The sequence below is a fragment of the Anas acuta genome, chromosome 1 (genome assembly GCF_963932015.1).
Source record: "Anas acuta chromosome 1, bAnaAcu1.1, whole genome shotgun sequence".
In the NCBI taxonomy this organism is placed as follows: Eukaryota; Metazoa; Chordata; class Aves; order Anseriformes; family Anatidae; genus Anas; species Anas acuta.
The window spans coordinates 8,410,818-8,428,271 of NC_088979.1; the positions used below are offsets into that span (position 1 = coordinate 8,410,818).

Genomic DNA, 17,454 nt, shown 5'->3' on the forward strand with positions numbered 1-17,454 from the left:
TGAGGTAGGTCTTTGATGGAGACACAAGAGTTAATTTCAGTTGACTTGCTGTGTGTCTGTGGCCCAGCAGAGGCAGGTTGTGCTAACCCAGTTTTCAGGACTGGTTTCATCCCTGCTCTTTGCAGTAGGACCCACTCACCCATGTGCAGTGTGATGGTGACATGGACGGGAGGGCTTCAGCTAGGCCACAGCTCACTTGGCAGAAAGATCCATGGGAAGCTGCTCTGATGATGTGGATGTACCCTCCAAGAGCTGTCTGCAGGACTGCCTCAAGGGGATGAAGTAAGGATGTGTTCAGTAGCAAGAAACCCCAGTGCCGTAGTTTGGTAGGAAACTCAACCGCCTTCCTTGGTAGCGATAAAAAGAAGATCCCCATCTTTGCCAGTAATAACTTCTCCCAGAAACTGGCCTCAAACTTGATACATTGCAAGAAAGCAACAAGAAAAGGCACAAGGAAAAGAATTCGTATTTGTCATATTAATTCGTGTTTGTCGTATTAATTGCTTGGGAATTTAGACATACTTTTTTCTTTGGAGTTACTGGACTGGTGGTAGCTGCAAAGATGCAGCTTGATGATGGCTGTGCTTAATGTGTTTTAGAAGCTATTCAAGAGTAGAGGTTTTCTGACTAAAAAAGAGTTAACATTAAGGATTTTCTGACATTATTTCTCAGCAACGGTGGTGATATGTTAGCATATGCAAGTGATTTGCATTCAGTCTTTGACTTATAGACCTAAAATGAGCTTTGGCTCTACCTTAGAGGTTCTGGCATGCCTTCCCTGGAGAAAATACTAGCCAGAACTTCTGGATGGCTTGTTTCTGCTTTGTTAACGTCGCTTATTTGCTTTGCCAAGTAATTTTACATTTGTAACGTTTAAGTTCTGGCTTCCTAGCGTGGTGTCAACTTTTTTATCTCAGCTAGTTAAAGGTAATAGATGTTTAAAATAGTTGAGAAATGGTGAGAGGAGATAATGTTTCTATAAAATCTCACAAACTGAACTGGGGTTAATAATACTCATTTCCATCTAGTTTGTGGGCTATTTTAAATGTTTATCATTCCCTATAAATCTTTTAAAAGGCAATTGAAGGTTAGAAATACCATACCATGCTTTCTCTACTTATATCATCTTATTCCCGCTGAAGTGGACATTAATTCTGGTTCCCAAAGTTGCATCAGGATAGTATATCGTACTTCTCAATCACTTCTGGAAGGATGAGTGTTCTTTTTAATATTGTGTATTTTTAGTTGATATTGATATTTGTGAGAGTTACTGAAACCCAGGTTCACACACAGCCCAAAATCTGCCTGAGCCGCTTTTCCTGTTGTGTTTGGGGGGATGAATTGCTGAGGAATATGCTGTGTTTAAAACTTTCCAAGCTTTTATAAGAAATTGGATGGAGGTAAAACAAGGTATAGTTCAAACTTTAGAGCCCCGTTCCCATTATCAAATATCATTGACAACTTTTTCATTGTGCTGAAATCTCATCAGTGGATGTTAAATACTCGATTAATCATAGGCTTTAGGAAAAGGCACTTCAGTCATATGTAGATGGATATTTTGATGAAGCATTCTAGAAATGGAAAAGCATGTAATCACATGCGTATTTAACATATCCATATTTAACATATCAATGAAGAACCACAACATATAGTTTGTATATGCAAATGGGGTTAAAAAAGTAGCAGAAGTTTTCTAATGTTATTTTTCGGTGGTGCAGTCTCACTGGATTGTCTTTTTGGCGTGGCTGCATTTGCTCAGCTGCCTGGTTTAATTTCAGTGGTCCACTGGAGAAGTAGACTAAATGCTCATAACACACCATGACATATCTTACTTGCACAGCGTGGAAATTGAGGCTGATATTTCTTTCATTGATCTAAATGCCGTATTTTTTTTCTGGCTGCAGTGTGTGAGTACATAGGAGTTAGCCAGCGCCCAGAGTTCTCTGTGCAGATAAAATGCAATGGAAATTCTGTGCAGTCTCAAAGTTTGAAAACCAACACCCCTGAAATCAAACAAACAAGCAAAAAAGCATGACAGTGCCTCCCTCGGAAGCTGTCTGACTAACTAAGCATCATGAGATATCAATACATACATGTTAGACTTATGGTTTCTGATTTCCTGAGTTGTATTCTGTCCACATGTTCACATTTTGCACCGTGGAGGCACTAGAAATAACCCTGAGAGAAAATGAGATAAAGAGAGGTGCTAACTTCATGAAACTCAGCCAGCCCAAGAAGTGGCACTCCGTGAGAAAGCCCAAACACTCTGGCAGTCTCCGTGTAGTGAGATTGTCAGCACTTGGCTACGGGCTCTGCACAGTAGTTGTAAGCATTGCTTATGTGTTTGCAGAGCAAAAGAATTGTAGGAGGATTTATTGAACTCGTAAACAAGGATAGCAGCAGCAGCAAACTCCCAGCAATAATTTTGGAAAGGTTATATTCATAAATACCATCTCATTTCACTAAGTTAAATTACTTAATCACAGAAAGTGTTTTGTGGCACCTAATTAAAATGAATATTACTTTCTTCACAATTTTGGGGGGATTCTGTGTTTTCCCTGGCGATTGCCCACGTTTGTGGCATGGAGTTCATGGTTTTTGCTCTTGTAAAAAAAAGAAAAATCAAAATCAGAAGCATTAGTTTTTTTTTTTTGTCGTTTTTCAGAGGCCACATTTAAGTGATTATAAGAGTAGGAAAGGACCAGAAGTCTGTTGCAAAGGTGGTGACACCCCACCCCAGAGCTGTGTCCCGTAGGCTTGGCCTTTGCGTTACATCATTCCAACTTTTACGAGCAGTTTCTCAAACTCTTTTTTTTTTTTTTTTTCTGGTGATGCAACTTTCTATTTCAAATACGGCACCTGGATGTGCAGCACTAAAAATACAATCTATTGGAACAGCAGTGCAGTAATTTAAAATAAAACTATGTTAGAATAAAGCCTGTCCCCTTGCTTTTCTACAGTATAAGCCAAGGGAACTACTAAGGAGTGAAGTTGTGTAGCAGCACTGAAATGTGGTTCTCAAAATAGTGTTTTCTGAGACTATGCACAAATACTTTATTCACTTTGTGGTTCTTCAAGCAGTTTTGAGAATTTAATATGTTTTCAAGACTTCCTGTGATACTTAGGAACCTCAGAGGCGTATCTGCAGAGCACGGCATCGTGCCAGAGTTGTGTGTGTAAACTCTGGGTAAACCAACGTGTTGCAGTCATTGCAAAGAAATATTATATTGCCAGAAATACAGATTTAAGTTTCAAGAAACTTCACAATGTGGTCATTTAGCTTGACTTTAGCAAGAAATGGATGCTGTCCTAATGCTTCTGGCACAGTACCTACTTATCACAACCTTGGTGATTTCTGCAGCATTTAACATTATAGACAATAAGAATATTTTTGAGTAACAGTCAAAATCTCACTCCAAGTCAATGTATTACAAATAACAATTCACTGATCTAAAAGGACGAGTCAATGTATTACAAATAACAATTCACTGATCTAAAAGTAATGCATAATTTTCAGTGTGTAACCTAAATCTGCAAAGGCCATGACGTATTCAAAACAATTGCTAACTTCTTTAAAATCTTTTTATAGCTTTTCATTTCATTAAAAGCTTATTCTGATTCAATATGCCGATTTTATTAAACGTCAGAGATACCGCTAATATAATATAAAAAATATAAATGGATAGTCTCCTCATAATCACATTTTGAAACAAAGCAAACAGCCAAACATTGCCCTTATAATCCAGTTACGGGATCATTTGGGGAAAGCAAATGGTGCATCTATTTCTCTTGAATGCTGGAGTTTGTCAATTAATCTCTGGAGGAGAGGTTTGGCTAACTGAAATTTTGAATCACCTGTAAATAGCATGAAGCATGTTTACAGAAACCATCTCCAAGAAGCTTAGCTGCTTTTTTTTTTTTTTTTTTTTTTTTTTTTTCCCAGTTGCAGAGAGCTAGTGGAAGCCAGACAAAAATTTGGCAGTAGATAAATTTAGCAGAGGTCTCAGCGTAACATAGAATTGCTGCAGATGCCACCATGATTTAAACCGAGCCAAACCCAGTATGAATTTAAAATCATTTGCTTCTTAATGTCATAACAGCATGTCCTGTTGGCGACAGCCTGAGTGTCCTTATTGTTCTAGCAACAATAAAACAGCATCAGTGCAACCTTAGCCCCTGAGGCGGACGTGGTTTGGTGCATGTGTCAAGGTACAGTGCGCTGAATCCTTATGCCTCTAGAGGCAGTGGACTTCCCATCTTCATGCCTGCGAGTATTTTTCGCTGTTTCCTATTTTTGTTCTGTGCCCGATTTGGAGAGTGTTTGGGGTTTGTTGCAGCAGAAGGTTACCATTTGCTTGGTTAACAAAAAAAAAATAATAATAATCCCAAAGGTTAAAATTGGGTGGTGGAAAAATGACATCACTTTTGAAAATTCAGCAAACCCAATTGAACTAAGCAGATTAGTCCTTACTTTTATCATTTAGTCAGCTCTTTTAGTTAGTTTTAGTTTTCAGCTGTGTGAGGCAGGGGCATTGAAGAAGGATTTTGGGAAGGGGAAGTGGCAGTCTGAGTCACCCAGCTGCTGGAGAAATTGGTGTGCTTCACCTGCCTGCTGCTGAGCCCGCAGCACTGCGCTGCCGTTACCCAGAGAAACAGAAGGGCTGCATCCAGCTACAGTAATAAAAAATCTTTTTTCTCTAATCTGAGGAAACTGTGTTTACCTAAAAATGCACATTTCGGGAGCATTAATCTCTCTGAAGAAATGAGAACATGGTAAGTAGCAGGGTAATTAACATCCCCAGAAATCTGATTTCATGTTTGGCAGTAAGACACACAACATGATTAGCAATCAGATGTGAAGTGTTGATTGATAACAGCTTTGGTTTACAATTCAGAATCCAGTATTGTCATATATAACTGTGGTATACAAAGCTTTCTTTTCAATTGCAGTGTCACATTCTTGCCAGAAATACAGATTTTTTTCTTAAAAAAATGTAATTCCCTGGATTCACATGAAAGCTTAAGGGGACCACAGTTCACTGTTAACTATACTGTTTGCCATCTCCATTCACTCTTTCTTTCCAAGTATTGTAAATGATGCATTCAGTACAGCTCTAGAAAATAAATGTGTTCTGCTCCGCTGTCTTACTCCTCCTTGAATGCTGTCCCTGCTTTCTCGTTCTTTCTTCATTTGGATTTTTCAGGTATTGTTTCATATTCACTGCATGTAATAGTTACAAAACCATAGTCTTTTCAAAAGATCATTCGATACTGCGGGCATGGCTAAAGAAAATGTCATGGATACATTCTTTTACATTTTATTTAAATGCACAAAGTTAAACTATCAATTTGATTTGGAAACGTAAGCAATGAGATTTCTCTTTGTATTTGAATCCCATCTACATTACACATTTAATGGTGTGAAATATAATTTTTATAGGAGTTTCAACCACAAGTCTTCTGACTTCTGTTATTTTTGATCCAGTTTTTAGCATGTCTTCTGAAAGCTCCGTGGTGTCCGTGGGGTACGTGACTAGGTTTTTGTTATAATTGCCCCTTGCACTTTTTTCATCTTCCTGGATTGAATAGGCAAGACCTATGAGTAATGAAAAAAAGAAAACAAACATTTAATCCAGAAAAGGGGAAATTGGGAGAGAAAATACAGTTGTAAATCATTTCTTCCCTTAAATTTGCCTCTGTGGATTTCCTCCGCACAAATCACAAGTTGTGCCTCATGATGCCGTTCAGTTGCAGAGGAGATGGCCGCGAGTGCGGTTGCAATGTTCTCTGTGCCTGTAGCTGTTATGCTTCACAACGCCACCCTCGGGAAAAGGAGAGGAAGAAATGGTTTTCCATCAGTTCCCACTTTTTGTTTTTTTTTTTTTTTTCTTGCTGAAGCAACCTCAGCATTGCTTGTGAAGGTGGCTTGCTGACCCCGGCGTGCCTCAGCAGAGGTGCTGCATTCAGGATGCTCTGGCAGTCAAGGAGCCTCCAAGGCAATAGTAAGAGAAGCTAATCACAGTCTTGGCAAAAGAGAGGATATGGAGATGTTGCATGAAGGGAACGAGGGCTTAGGTTTGATATTACGGGGAAATGTTCATGTTCATGGTAGCTGGTGAATGGAACAGACTGTTTTTGCTCTCAGCATGTCCAGGTGCCTTGACATGATGATTATTTGATGTCTCTAAGAGAGGTTGCAGTCTGTCCAGATGGACAAAAAAGTACTTACATGTTCACGCAGTGGACCATAACTTAGTTTGAAATATATTGTTCTTTTGGTGATAAGGTATCTTTGTGAGATAGGCAAGTTTTGTCTTTAATAAGGTATAGAGGCGATAAATTGAAATGGCCATAATTACAAAGAGCAAGGAAATCTCATTGAATCATCCATGTTAAAGCAACCTAACCATCTGCATTTTGGGTTCCATTGCTTGGAACTTAATGATCTTTAAGATCCCTTCCAACTCAAACTGTTCTATGATTTTGATCTCCAGTGCCCTGTGTAGTTGTAGATCTGGAAAGGAACCTCTTTTGTGTTTAGATGCTGCTCATCTGCAAGTAATGGTTTGGATCCAGTGGAATCGCACCTAAGAGCCTCACTGCTTCCAAATAGGGTGCTGCAATTTCTGCAGCAAAATTTTCTTTGATGTGCTTTATTTCTGACAAGAAAATAAATAATCAGAGTATTCATTTTTTAAGCTGATATGAAAGTCATGCATAGCTCCCGATCTCAGAAGAGTCATGTGGAACCAAATCTACAAAGATTTGTAGGAGCCAGCTTCCCATAGATTTACCTAAATGAGGACCAAAATGCCTTTGTGCAGCCTCATTATAAACAATTAACAGCTCTGTGGAATTGGGTGTTGTTCTTAGCACAATCATAATGTTCTTCTCTGGTCCCTGAGGAGGACGTGGATATTGTTTAGCTACTTGGAAAAGTCACTACAACTCAGTAATTACAAGTCAAAATAGATTTAGTGACATGTTCAATCATAATTTCTGGAAATCTTTTTTTCCACTTGAAAATGTGTGTTCTTCCATTAGGAAAAATACTAGTAGTACATATTTCAGAAAGACATTTGGTTTCAGTTTCCCCTTTCTATCAAACTTGACTGCATTAGCTCTTCTGTTATCCTGAGCATTAAAATATTTCATTTCAAAGTAACTTTTTTTTTTTTTTCTTTCTGCAGTTACTTCTGTGAGGAAGATCTTACTGGTTAGGAATTATTCTTGGATCCCAGAGCCTTTTGGAAAACTTATTTCCAAAAGGTAGTTTTATTTTACAGTCCCCACATAAAAAGTTAGTCTCAGAAAAATGTAGAACTGGGCTTGACTAACTCTTCTGTTTCTGTGGTTCAGAATGATTATGCGTGTCCCTGAATCTTGACTTGCTTTCTAATCCAGTTCTTCAGTGGAGCTTAATCTGTACTTCAGTCTGGTAGTCACAACCCACCTGATTAGCAAGGTGGAAAGTATCAGATCGTGAGGAGGTATGGAGAATGTACTGACTCTTTGTTCATTTTAAGAAAAAGAAGCTTCTGAGAATAATGTTTAGAAGACAAAGGGAAGGGGAAGAAAATACAAAGTAGGAGTTTGACTGGGAGGAGGAGACATACTGTCTGATTTTTGGGTGGTCCTGTGTGGAGCCAGGAGTTGGACTGAATGATCCTTGTGGGTCCTTTCCAGCTCAGGATATTCTATGGTTCTGAGAGAGAAAAGCAAAAGAGATGGAAGAGGAAAAAGAGAAATGCCTGCAGAAGACAGCTCAGAAAAATGACAGCTGTTGCTGTTGACTGTTAGCCAGGATGAGAAGTGTAGACAGAAACACAAAAGCAGGAAGGTGTAGTAACCTCTCTAAGTAGCTTAGAACAGAAAATAGATTATCCTGTACGCTCACAAAGGAGCGTAGATAGCCTTCGATTCCTAATGGCAAGCAATTTAATACAAGTGGCTGTAACTGGTGTGCTCAGACAGAGTCACATTTCATCAGATGATCCTCCCTTCCCTGTACAGCAAGGCACCTTAACTCGGAAACGCGGTCCCCCCCAGCCAGCCCTAACAGGCAGGATGTGCTGCAGTAATGTGCAAACACATGTCCTGTGCTTGCAGTGCTTCCTTCCCACATGGCCATAATGAGAGCTCTGTAGAGGAGTTTCTAATTTACTCTTACCCCGAAGGATAACATAAGCAATATGGGAATGTTGTTAAACATGGCATGCGTTGTTGCTGTGAGCTACTTTCTCCTTATGAGTTCTGTGGGTGAAAAGTGACTTGTTTCCTCAGAAGGCTTCTTGCACAGAGTACATCAATTGGTCACGGAGAAAATCATTAGAAGGCTTATGACAAGGCGCCCTAATAAAAAAACAAAACAACAACAAAAAGCATATTTGCTGGCACTCAGCCTTGCAGTTCAGTGTGGGAACTTCTTCCCACATGATGGAGGGAGAGCAGTGTAAGCCCATGTACAGCACCTCTTTACATACACAAACATAAATAATTATAGTTAGTTCATGTCTTTTTGGAAGTGTAGTTAGTATCATGCCTTGGCTCTATTCCACTCTTGCTGTTTTCTTTATGAAAAAAAGTAAATGTGTGTGTGGCCCTAAGTTAAATGTATGTTATAAATACGCGTGATTAAAATTGACCCTATTGCTCATGTGCCAAAATTACCCCAGCAGGGGAATGTGGAGAACCAAATTTATTGCTGTGGCTCCTTGATTCTTCTGCTGCTCCAGCTCTAGCCTCAGCTCTTGCCAAAGCCTGGCTGAGAGCAGCGAGCATTTCTGCTCCATTATCAGGTACGCGGTGCCGGATGGGGACAGCTGGCAGAGTTATGGGCTCTGCTGGCTTTGGACCAGGGGCAAATTCCCCTTCGATGGGAAAAATCTCTGCCAGGCAGTTGTAACCAGATTATGCGCCCTTTAAACGCTTGCTTGCTGGGCAAAAACTGGTGCCGCCTTCCTACAGCCTGAGATGCTGTCCCATGACCTTCAGGGCGGTGAGAACAGCAGCAGAGATGAGCTGCACTGAGTGTACAGCTCACCCAAAATATCAGTTCTTCCAGGTTGAATAATACCATAAAAAGAAGCTTAAACATAATATGCTATTGAGATTTTTCCTGGCTCAGGGGAATCTGAAACACTAGGCACATGCAATATTTTTTACTGTGCTCATTTGCAGCTTGAATGGCTCATTGGGAGTCAGCAGCAGAGCAGGGACTCTTTCACCCCTTGAGCAATGAAGCATTAAGTAAAAGTTATTTTTACCAATTAGTAGTGGCCTGTATGAAGCAAATCATTAGTCTTCAGTTATTAGCAGCCAGGTGTTCATGAAAAGTACCATGTACAGCTAGCATCGTACATTACTGTTGTTTGCAGTTGGAGTCTAGGCCGGTTGCTGAATTTGTGACATCTCCAGGCTGTCTCTGTGTTTTTCATTTTCTCCCCCCAGCCAAAAAGAAGCATGTTTGGAGTTGGTGTAGAGGTTTCTTTTTTTTGCTGCTGGTGTGGTGTGCCTCGTGAGCAAATAAGGGAACTGCAAACTCTAAATCAGTATTCTGAAGTCCTTAATATACAGAATTCATACTATAAAGATAAATATCATTACTGGTTACAATTTCATTTATAGGAGCAAAATTGTCGTGTCAGAGAAGTGAAAATTGCAGTGCAAATTGCCCTTAATCAAACAAATTGTTTCTCTAGGGCAAGATTTTCACATACCCACTAGTCTGCATCATGAAGGAAATTTTAGGCAGACAGCAGCATGAATTAAATTCTATTTAAGAACTTAAATAGCTCTTTTATACCATGTTAAAAGTAAAAAATGAGAAAGTTAAAGGGAGAAAATGGAATTGTATCTTCAGTGTTACCTCCACATTGAACTGCATGTTTAGCCTTGATGTGTTTTGCAGGGGGATTCAGACCTATAGCTCCATGACTATATAGAATAACTAATAAAAGAAGAACAGTAATAACAACTAATCAGCTTCTGATAACATGAAATACTTATTGTGCAGAACTGACTTGAAGCATGTAACTACAATGGCTGCTAGAAATCCTTCTTCATGTTTCTTGGAGTCGTGACGAGGGGCTTGGAGCGTGGCTTTCTCTTTCAGTACTTCAGATGTCTTGTGATTTTCAGCAGTGGCGAAGAAATTTCGGTGGATGCCCTCCTAGGAAACAGTTTAATAAGTCCGGCGGAGGCAGGATGGTGGCGGGCCAGGCCGCGGCCTGTCAGCAGCAGCTGGTGAGGGACATCTGGTGGCGCGATCCGGCAGTAATAGCCGCATGCTCACGGCTGGAAATGCAGTTGCACTGTAGTAATTAAGGCAAAAATGTCATTACGTTTTTAATGTGATTACTTTTCCGTGTCGATATTACTCTAGAAACACTGAAGCATGTTTACATTTCAGTTTGTGTATGGTTTTAGCTTACTGGGAAAGCAGAAACTAAAGCCCTGTTCTTGAGCTGGCAGCTTGAACACATAATGTGTCCAACACCCTTACCTCAAAAGACACTTAACTTACAGCCAATTGTAGGTTTTAAAACAAACTCGTGATATTGGAGAGCAGTTCTGTGGGTAGCGTGGGTATATGTAAACCCTGTGTCTTTGGGCTCATAGTTCTGCCAGGGCTTTGCTGTGAGCCCTGGGTAAAGCTCCTTCCCTTTGTTTCACTCTGTCAGTCGCCCGTCAGTCCATCTCTCAGTCCATCGTTTTGTCAGAGTGCTACAGTGATTTTCAGCTTCTGAATCCCATAGGTAAAGGATCGTAAAAAGTAAAATGTTTATGTGTCTTTGCTTTCAAAGTTCTGTGTTAATTAAAGATAACAGCAAACGATGTCTGAGGTTACCATGGTCCCCTATAGAGCATATATACACGATCAATATTTTAGGTGCAATCATTTTGAAGGAGAAACTCTTTAGGATGAGTTTTCCAGTGGTCTGTGTAATTGTAACAGTACTTATGTAGCACTGTGCACATGGTGACAAAACCAAGTCCTTTGAAACATGTTCAGGGCCTTGCCCATGGGTCGAGTGCTGTGAGATTTTGCCAGCACCCTACAAGGCCAGCACAAAGCCAGACCTTACTGATGTGTGAACATCTGTCACCACAGAACGTGTCTCAAAGCTTTCTGTGACTTCTGCCTTCTCCTGTCCAGACTTTCAAGTGAATAGGAAAGGCAAGCAAGGGACTCTTCCTTCTTGTTAGCATGTGCAGTAACAGTTGGAATGATCATCTGTCTGCATAACCAGGGAAATGGAGCCCAATTCAAGGCCAGTATCATCACTAATGCTGAGCTGGAAGCAAGCCACTATCTCATTATGTTCCTCCTGCTGTTCTTATATATCCAGCCATCAGCAGCATGCGCTGGCCACGTGCACTGCCTTCTGGGAACTGATGCTGTTCGGGGGGACAGGCATAGACTTTCCAGGGACGTCTTGGTCTTTGCAGGCAGAAGGAGAAGGGTTGTGTTTGTCCACTCTTGCTTATGAAGATCTTGCAACTTCCTTACGGTTTTCTCTTAGAGTTAAATGAAGTGGTGATGTTAATAAGCTGCTAGTTAAATATTATGTCAGGAATGCATTTTTACAATGATGTATTCACCATGCAATTTCATAAAAAGAAAAAGGGGAAAAAGTACAAGTACCAGCTCTTTGCTTTCCTATCAGCTTGGCTCTGGTGCTCTGAGAAGTCTTCCAAGAAGGATCTGTAGCAGCTGCAAGCTTCAACCGCATTCATAGTTTGTTGTGCAGAAAACAGTCAAACATACAAAACTTTCACAGCCAGTTACAGACTCTTTACCGTGGTTATTCATATAAGAAACCTTATTGTGTGCAAAATACAGTTATCTCAATATCAAAATCAAGTAGGGTGAGTTTTCTATTGAGGACCAGTCCTTCTTTGTCTCCTTGCAATAGCATTTATGTTTTGTTAAACTCATTTATTATTTTTTTCTTGTAAAGTAGCAGTTCTTTGTCACGTTAAATACTTTTATTTCACCAGTGATTTCTGTCACCAACCTTTAAAAATTTCTCCACTCTTGGTTTTGATAAAAGAGAGAAGCACTGGCATTTATATATGTTTTACCCTTTGTTTCTAAGATGTTCCAAGGCTGTGGTGACATCTGTGATGTTGGGGATAGCCACAGAGTTGTTACAGACTTGCTGTTTTCCATTAACAAGGCACTGGTGTTCATCTGCAGCCTTTCAGTGTCATACTTCATCTATAAAACTCTACAAGCAATCCGTTATAAAAAATATTGTTGTTTTTATATTTCAGGTGCAAAGATGGCTTGAAAGGATTTACATACTCTGCACTGAAGTAAGTAAGGAAAGTAGTTCTGGGAGTATGTAGCTTAAAGTGCGTATTTCAAGGAATTGTGCATGGTGGAAACTGCCTTGTATGAAATGAGTTTTCCTAAGAAAAAAAACACACTGCTCTAAAAATTTCCCAACTGGGGATATGCAGCATATTTTAAAGAAAGCATAATATGCTGGCAAGAGAGGAATGTTTTCATATTTTGGGTTATTATAGAAAGGAAATACAGGCATATACTTACATGTTTTTGAAGGAGCACTATCTTTTCTCTTTTTAAAACTGTGATTCATGATTCCTACTATTCTCCTGGAAGCAACGGGCTGCTATGCTTTTTCCTGGAGTTTATTTTTTGTATTTACAAAATGTCGAATGAATACAACAGTAGTTCTGTGACCAGCACCCAAATGAAGCATGGACTTTCAGCATACTCCTTTGAGATATCCTGTGCCACTAAACCTTCTGTCAGTCCTAGTAATACTGGCTCTCCTATAATTTACTTTGCAATGGGACTTTCTGGTGGTACTCGCCCATTTGTGGAGTTATACAAAATTCTCCTGTCTTTGTGCCTTATGTCAGAAGTGTGAAGAGATGTTTTTTTATCTCTCCCTTACATACTCTGCTACCTGTCTCCCACTAAGATAGCCCAGTGCATGCACAGTATCAGCTTACAAAAATGAGCTGTGGTAGGTGGTGGAAAGTACAGAGCTTGCAGCGATAGTTAAATAATTAGTTGTGTGATCCAGAAATCTGGACATGGAATACTCCTATGACAACCTGTAAAAACAGTGCTCTCTGAAATTTGCTGAGAAATTCTGTCACAAACCAAATGACAAAGTTTTTATACTTTTGCCACTCTCAGCAAGACTACCTCACGACAGTGTAACTTCAAATACAGTGCAGAGTGTTAGGAAACAGTATGTCTTATCATCATGACCTCCTTTGCCCTTGATACACAGTAATTCTACATGTAGGATGAACCCGTATATTGACAGTATCAACTTCTGGGCGAAGAAAGAAGGCTGACGATGATGCCAAGCAAAACAAAGCTGATGCTCTTGGTGAGAGCAAAAACATTTTGAAGATTAAAAAAAAAACCAACACAGATATTTTATAAAAATACCATAGTAATTATCAATCTTCATGCAACCCCATTTTGCTGAAGACAATTGAGATATTTCATGGGTATTTTTATTTGGTGTTTTTCTTCTGTATGGAAATGTACTTCCCCAGTAATGTTCATGTTACTAGTTTTAAAAAGAATCCTGGCAGCAATGTTGGCCATTATGTGAATTTTATCTAAAGTTTATGTCAGTGGATTGGTCTTTTCCAGGAGATACAAGTTTTGGCACCTGTTTAGGATGCATCTTCTTTTCCATACCTGTGGGTAACTTCAGGCTTGTTGTAAATACTTTTAGAGTTCTGTATTAGAAGCTTCAGAGCCTTTATATATTTTTGAGTTATTTATATAACTGTTGTTTTGTTCTCTTTTGTTTCTTTCTTTCAGGTTCATTGTAGGGAAAGAAGAAATCCCAACTCATTCATTTTCACCTGAAGCAGCATTTTCAAAAACAGATAGAAAGATAAAGCATTGTGAAAAAATATCACAACGAATGAACTTATTGGCTCTAACAAAAAAGCTCATGGACAAAGTGTGAGTCAAAAGACAACAAAAGAAAAACAAAATGAGTCATTTTTACTTGGCTCTTTTTAATGCTTTGTTACACTGTATTTGACAATATTATAATGCTTTTGCTTTGCATTTAAGTGTTTTGCAATTCATTTTTACTGGATAAGTATCAGTATCAAATTATGAACTCTAACAAAAATGAAATTTAAGACCTGTATGTTGTATCAGGGATTCAAAATGACTTGCAGTGTGCAGTTTTCTGACAAGGGATTTTAAGTTCAGCCCATTCTAAATGGCAAAGTGGTATTTGTTTTTGCTTCAGGACTGGCTCATGTCAAGGTTCCAGTAGTGCTGGTAGTGGTATTAGGAAGGGAAAGCCACAAAGCAGCACTCTTTTTTTAGGTCACCTTAAGTTACCATAACATCATCTTTTTTGGGACCTACATCCCTGTATTGCATAAAGTAGAACTGCCTTAGAGTAGGACTCATAACACTGGGCCTTCCCCCTATGTCAGGAAGTACCCAGGCAAAAGTGAATCTAAAACTGTTTTACCCAAGGTCAGACCTAGACATCTGAAGTTAGATAAGATAGGTTCGTTCCTGTCTACAGAATGCAATTTACTGTGCTTTACAATGAGCTTAAAGAAGTGACATCAGACAGCTTTTCATGTTGGCATGTTCAAATGTTCTATGCTGCTGTGCTTGATTTGTCTGCTTTGGACACGTTGGGTACCACGAGGAGGCACTTGCTATAAGGACAATGGCATTACAAATAGAGTGGGGATCTGGTCGTATAACACCTGTGACTTCACTTCCACTGACTTCTTCAGGAGCCAGATCTTATTTATGGCCAGATCTTTTCCTACTGATGCACAGGAAAGAAGTCTGCAAAGTGCAGTTTGTAGTGGCTTACCTTACTTGCTCACATAATGAACCAACATTAGGGGGTGACTTCCTATGATTTGTTGTGTCTTTGAATTGAAAAATATGAGGGAGATCAGCAGTGGCTTTTCAGGCAAGACTGTATTAGATTAAAAAAAAAAAAATGACAAAGAGAAAAAGCTATGAGCTGTGTGCAGATTCTTTCAGCTGAGTTGTTTATAACTATTTTGTCTTAAATACTCCATATTCGGTTTGCTAGTTCATAGCTCTTCCACTAGGATTAACTACTAGAATTGAGGGACTATGTGTGGAGAAGAACATTTTTTCTTTAAGGTTTTGAAACTCTCTACTCAGATGTTCAGAAAACTACCAATTCTGAGTCCTAATGCTCTCACAGCTTTCCCTTCCATATGGTTCTTTTCAAAATAATTGAGTCTAAATGCCTGTAACCTGATCACATTCTCATTACAGTTTTTGCTACATAAACTGACCTCACAGATGATTTATAGCCATCAGACTTTATAGTACATGATTCAAAACTTCCAAGATATTTGGCACAGTATATAAATTGTGTAATTTATTTCGTATTAAAACTTGCATACTTGGCTATGGCGAAATATAATGTTCAGACCTGGTATGACATTACTTCTTTATAATTCTACATAATGCAGGGCTAACAACTGCACAATCCATGAATCTCACCATCCCAAGACAGTCTCTTTGGTACGCTGAAGGTCAAATTTGCAGTCTGAAATAAGAGCCACACAAAAATCTGTGCAGGAGGAGAATTAACCCAGTAGTGAAATGCTTATAATTGAAAGAAGTCTCACAGGGTATCTCTGTGTACTTGTATGGTCTATATTGCCTTCCAATAGACCTTAAAATGCTATGAAAAATGTGAGAACACAGATACTCAGTCAAATACGCTTCCAGAACCATGGAGTGCAGACAGACCAGGAAGGGTAATCCCACTAGCGTTCTGTCCCATAGCTTCTTGTTGAGAAGCAGAAAATTTGTTGCTTAATTTTGTATTTATAGGTATGGCATGGCAAGAAAAGAGATTGGATCAAAATAAGTGTGCAGACACTTCTGCTACACAACGAGGGTATTGTTTCTTTTTATTGTCCTTTTATGGCATCGTAAAAGCTCACAGTGCCCTTCAGTAGGTAATGGGAAAAATTGTGGTGGGAAAATAACACTTTATGTATTTTTAGGCAAGTAAAATTTATGAAGTCTCCTGTTGATTACACTGAAAACAGCTACAAGTTAATATGTGTTTCATTGTGCTTTTTGCAGGTGCAAACATGGCCCAAGGCATAGATGCTGTAAACACTATGAAGATAATTGCATTTCATATTGTATTAAAGTAAGTGCAGAAGACGTTAGATTGACAAACTCTGGCAAACACAGGGCAAAAGTCTCTGGTCAGAAAAAAATGTATACTTCGGAAATGAGAAAGGAGCCTGTTGCTCATTCTTTCTCCATTGGAAATACAACAACCCTGAAAACAGATTTTCTCAAATTAGGATGGGATAGGGGTTAAAGTTTTCTCATCTTTAGCTGAAGTGAATGAATAAAGTAAAACGTGTAGAGGAAAATGGACTGGTAAGCAAGGAACTTGTTTAACTATGTGATGCACTTTGCGGCTGAGCCCACTTGTGACTCCACCCGAAATAAAGCACCTGGAATGTGCTGCTTCGGCAGGCAGAGCAGCAGCAGCGTGCATACAGCTGTGCGTGTCTGGCACACTGGGGCTGGCTTTGGGCTCACTCTCCCATTCCTTTATTTTAAGGGGTCAGGGTAATGAGAGATTGTTCCCAGTTGCTGTGCACGGGAAGAGCTGGCCGTGCCCAGTGGCATAATTTGCCCTCCTTTACAATGGGATCAGCGCATACTTTTTCAGAGGAGTGCTGTGTAGGGGAGTCTGTTTTGGCTGGTGTTAGATTGGCACAGGTGGTACCACCTGCTATGCCTTTTTTCAGAGCTGTTAAGACTACAGAAGATCTTGATCTCTTCATAATTTACTAATTTTTATTTTTGGAGCAGCAGAAATTGATTTGAGCATTTTCTGATGCTTTACTTTAAAAGACATTTTTTTAGAATGTTTATATGCAGTTTATGTTATCTTACAAGACGTATGGTTATGTTTAGCATCAGAAGAGAACTAACGCAATATTTAAGTATGTGTATGTAGTGTATCATTCTGTATGGTTCACACTGCAGTACATTAGCATACCACTGTGTAACATATATATAAGTTGCACTGAACTTGATGGGATCTGAGATAGTGCTTAAGTGTTCTGCTGAATTAGGATTAGAAAAGATAGTAGAGCCTTCACAAACAGTTCGGTGTAGTTTTGTTACCTTTCTGTTGTAGGTGTTACGTATTTAACAAAAACTCGATTAAAATAATAATTTTGTTTTGGCCTTGGAACTAGGAGGAAGAATCACTTACCACCTTATTTACCCTTACTTTGTTCAAAATTTGCCTGTCCTGAAAAGTTGCATTTTATCTCTTCTAATGGCACACAAGGTAACAGAAAATTTAGCATGGCTTCAATATAGAAAGGTCTTGTTCAGGGACAACTGAGGACAGCAATCAAAAGACAGTTATGGGGTATATGTGA

The 17,454-nt window shown here is 39.3% G+C and overlaps 1 protein-coding gene across 1 annotated transcript in view; it reads left to right on the forward strand.

Moving 5' to 3' along the window:
- TMEM135 (transmembrane protein 135) overlaps positions 1 to 17,454 on the forward strand; it is a 177,454-nt gene that overhangs the window by 144,212 nt on the left and 15,788 nt on the right. Inside the window, exons 7-9 of the mRNA XM_068667673.1 lie at positions 12,280 to 12,321; positions 13,823 to 13,969; positions 16,124 to 16,193. Coding sequence (XP_068523774.1) covers positions 12,280 to 12,321; positions 13,823 to 13,969; positions 16,124 to 16,193 — 259 coding nt within the window. The remainder of the gene's footprint in view (positions 1 to 12,279; positions 12,322 to 13,822; positions 13,970 to 16,123; positions 16,194 to 17,454) is intronic.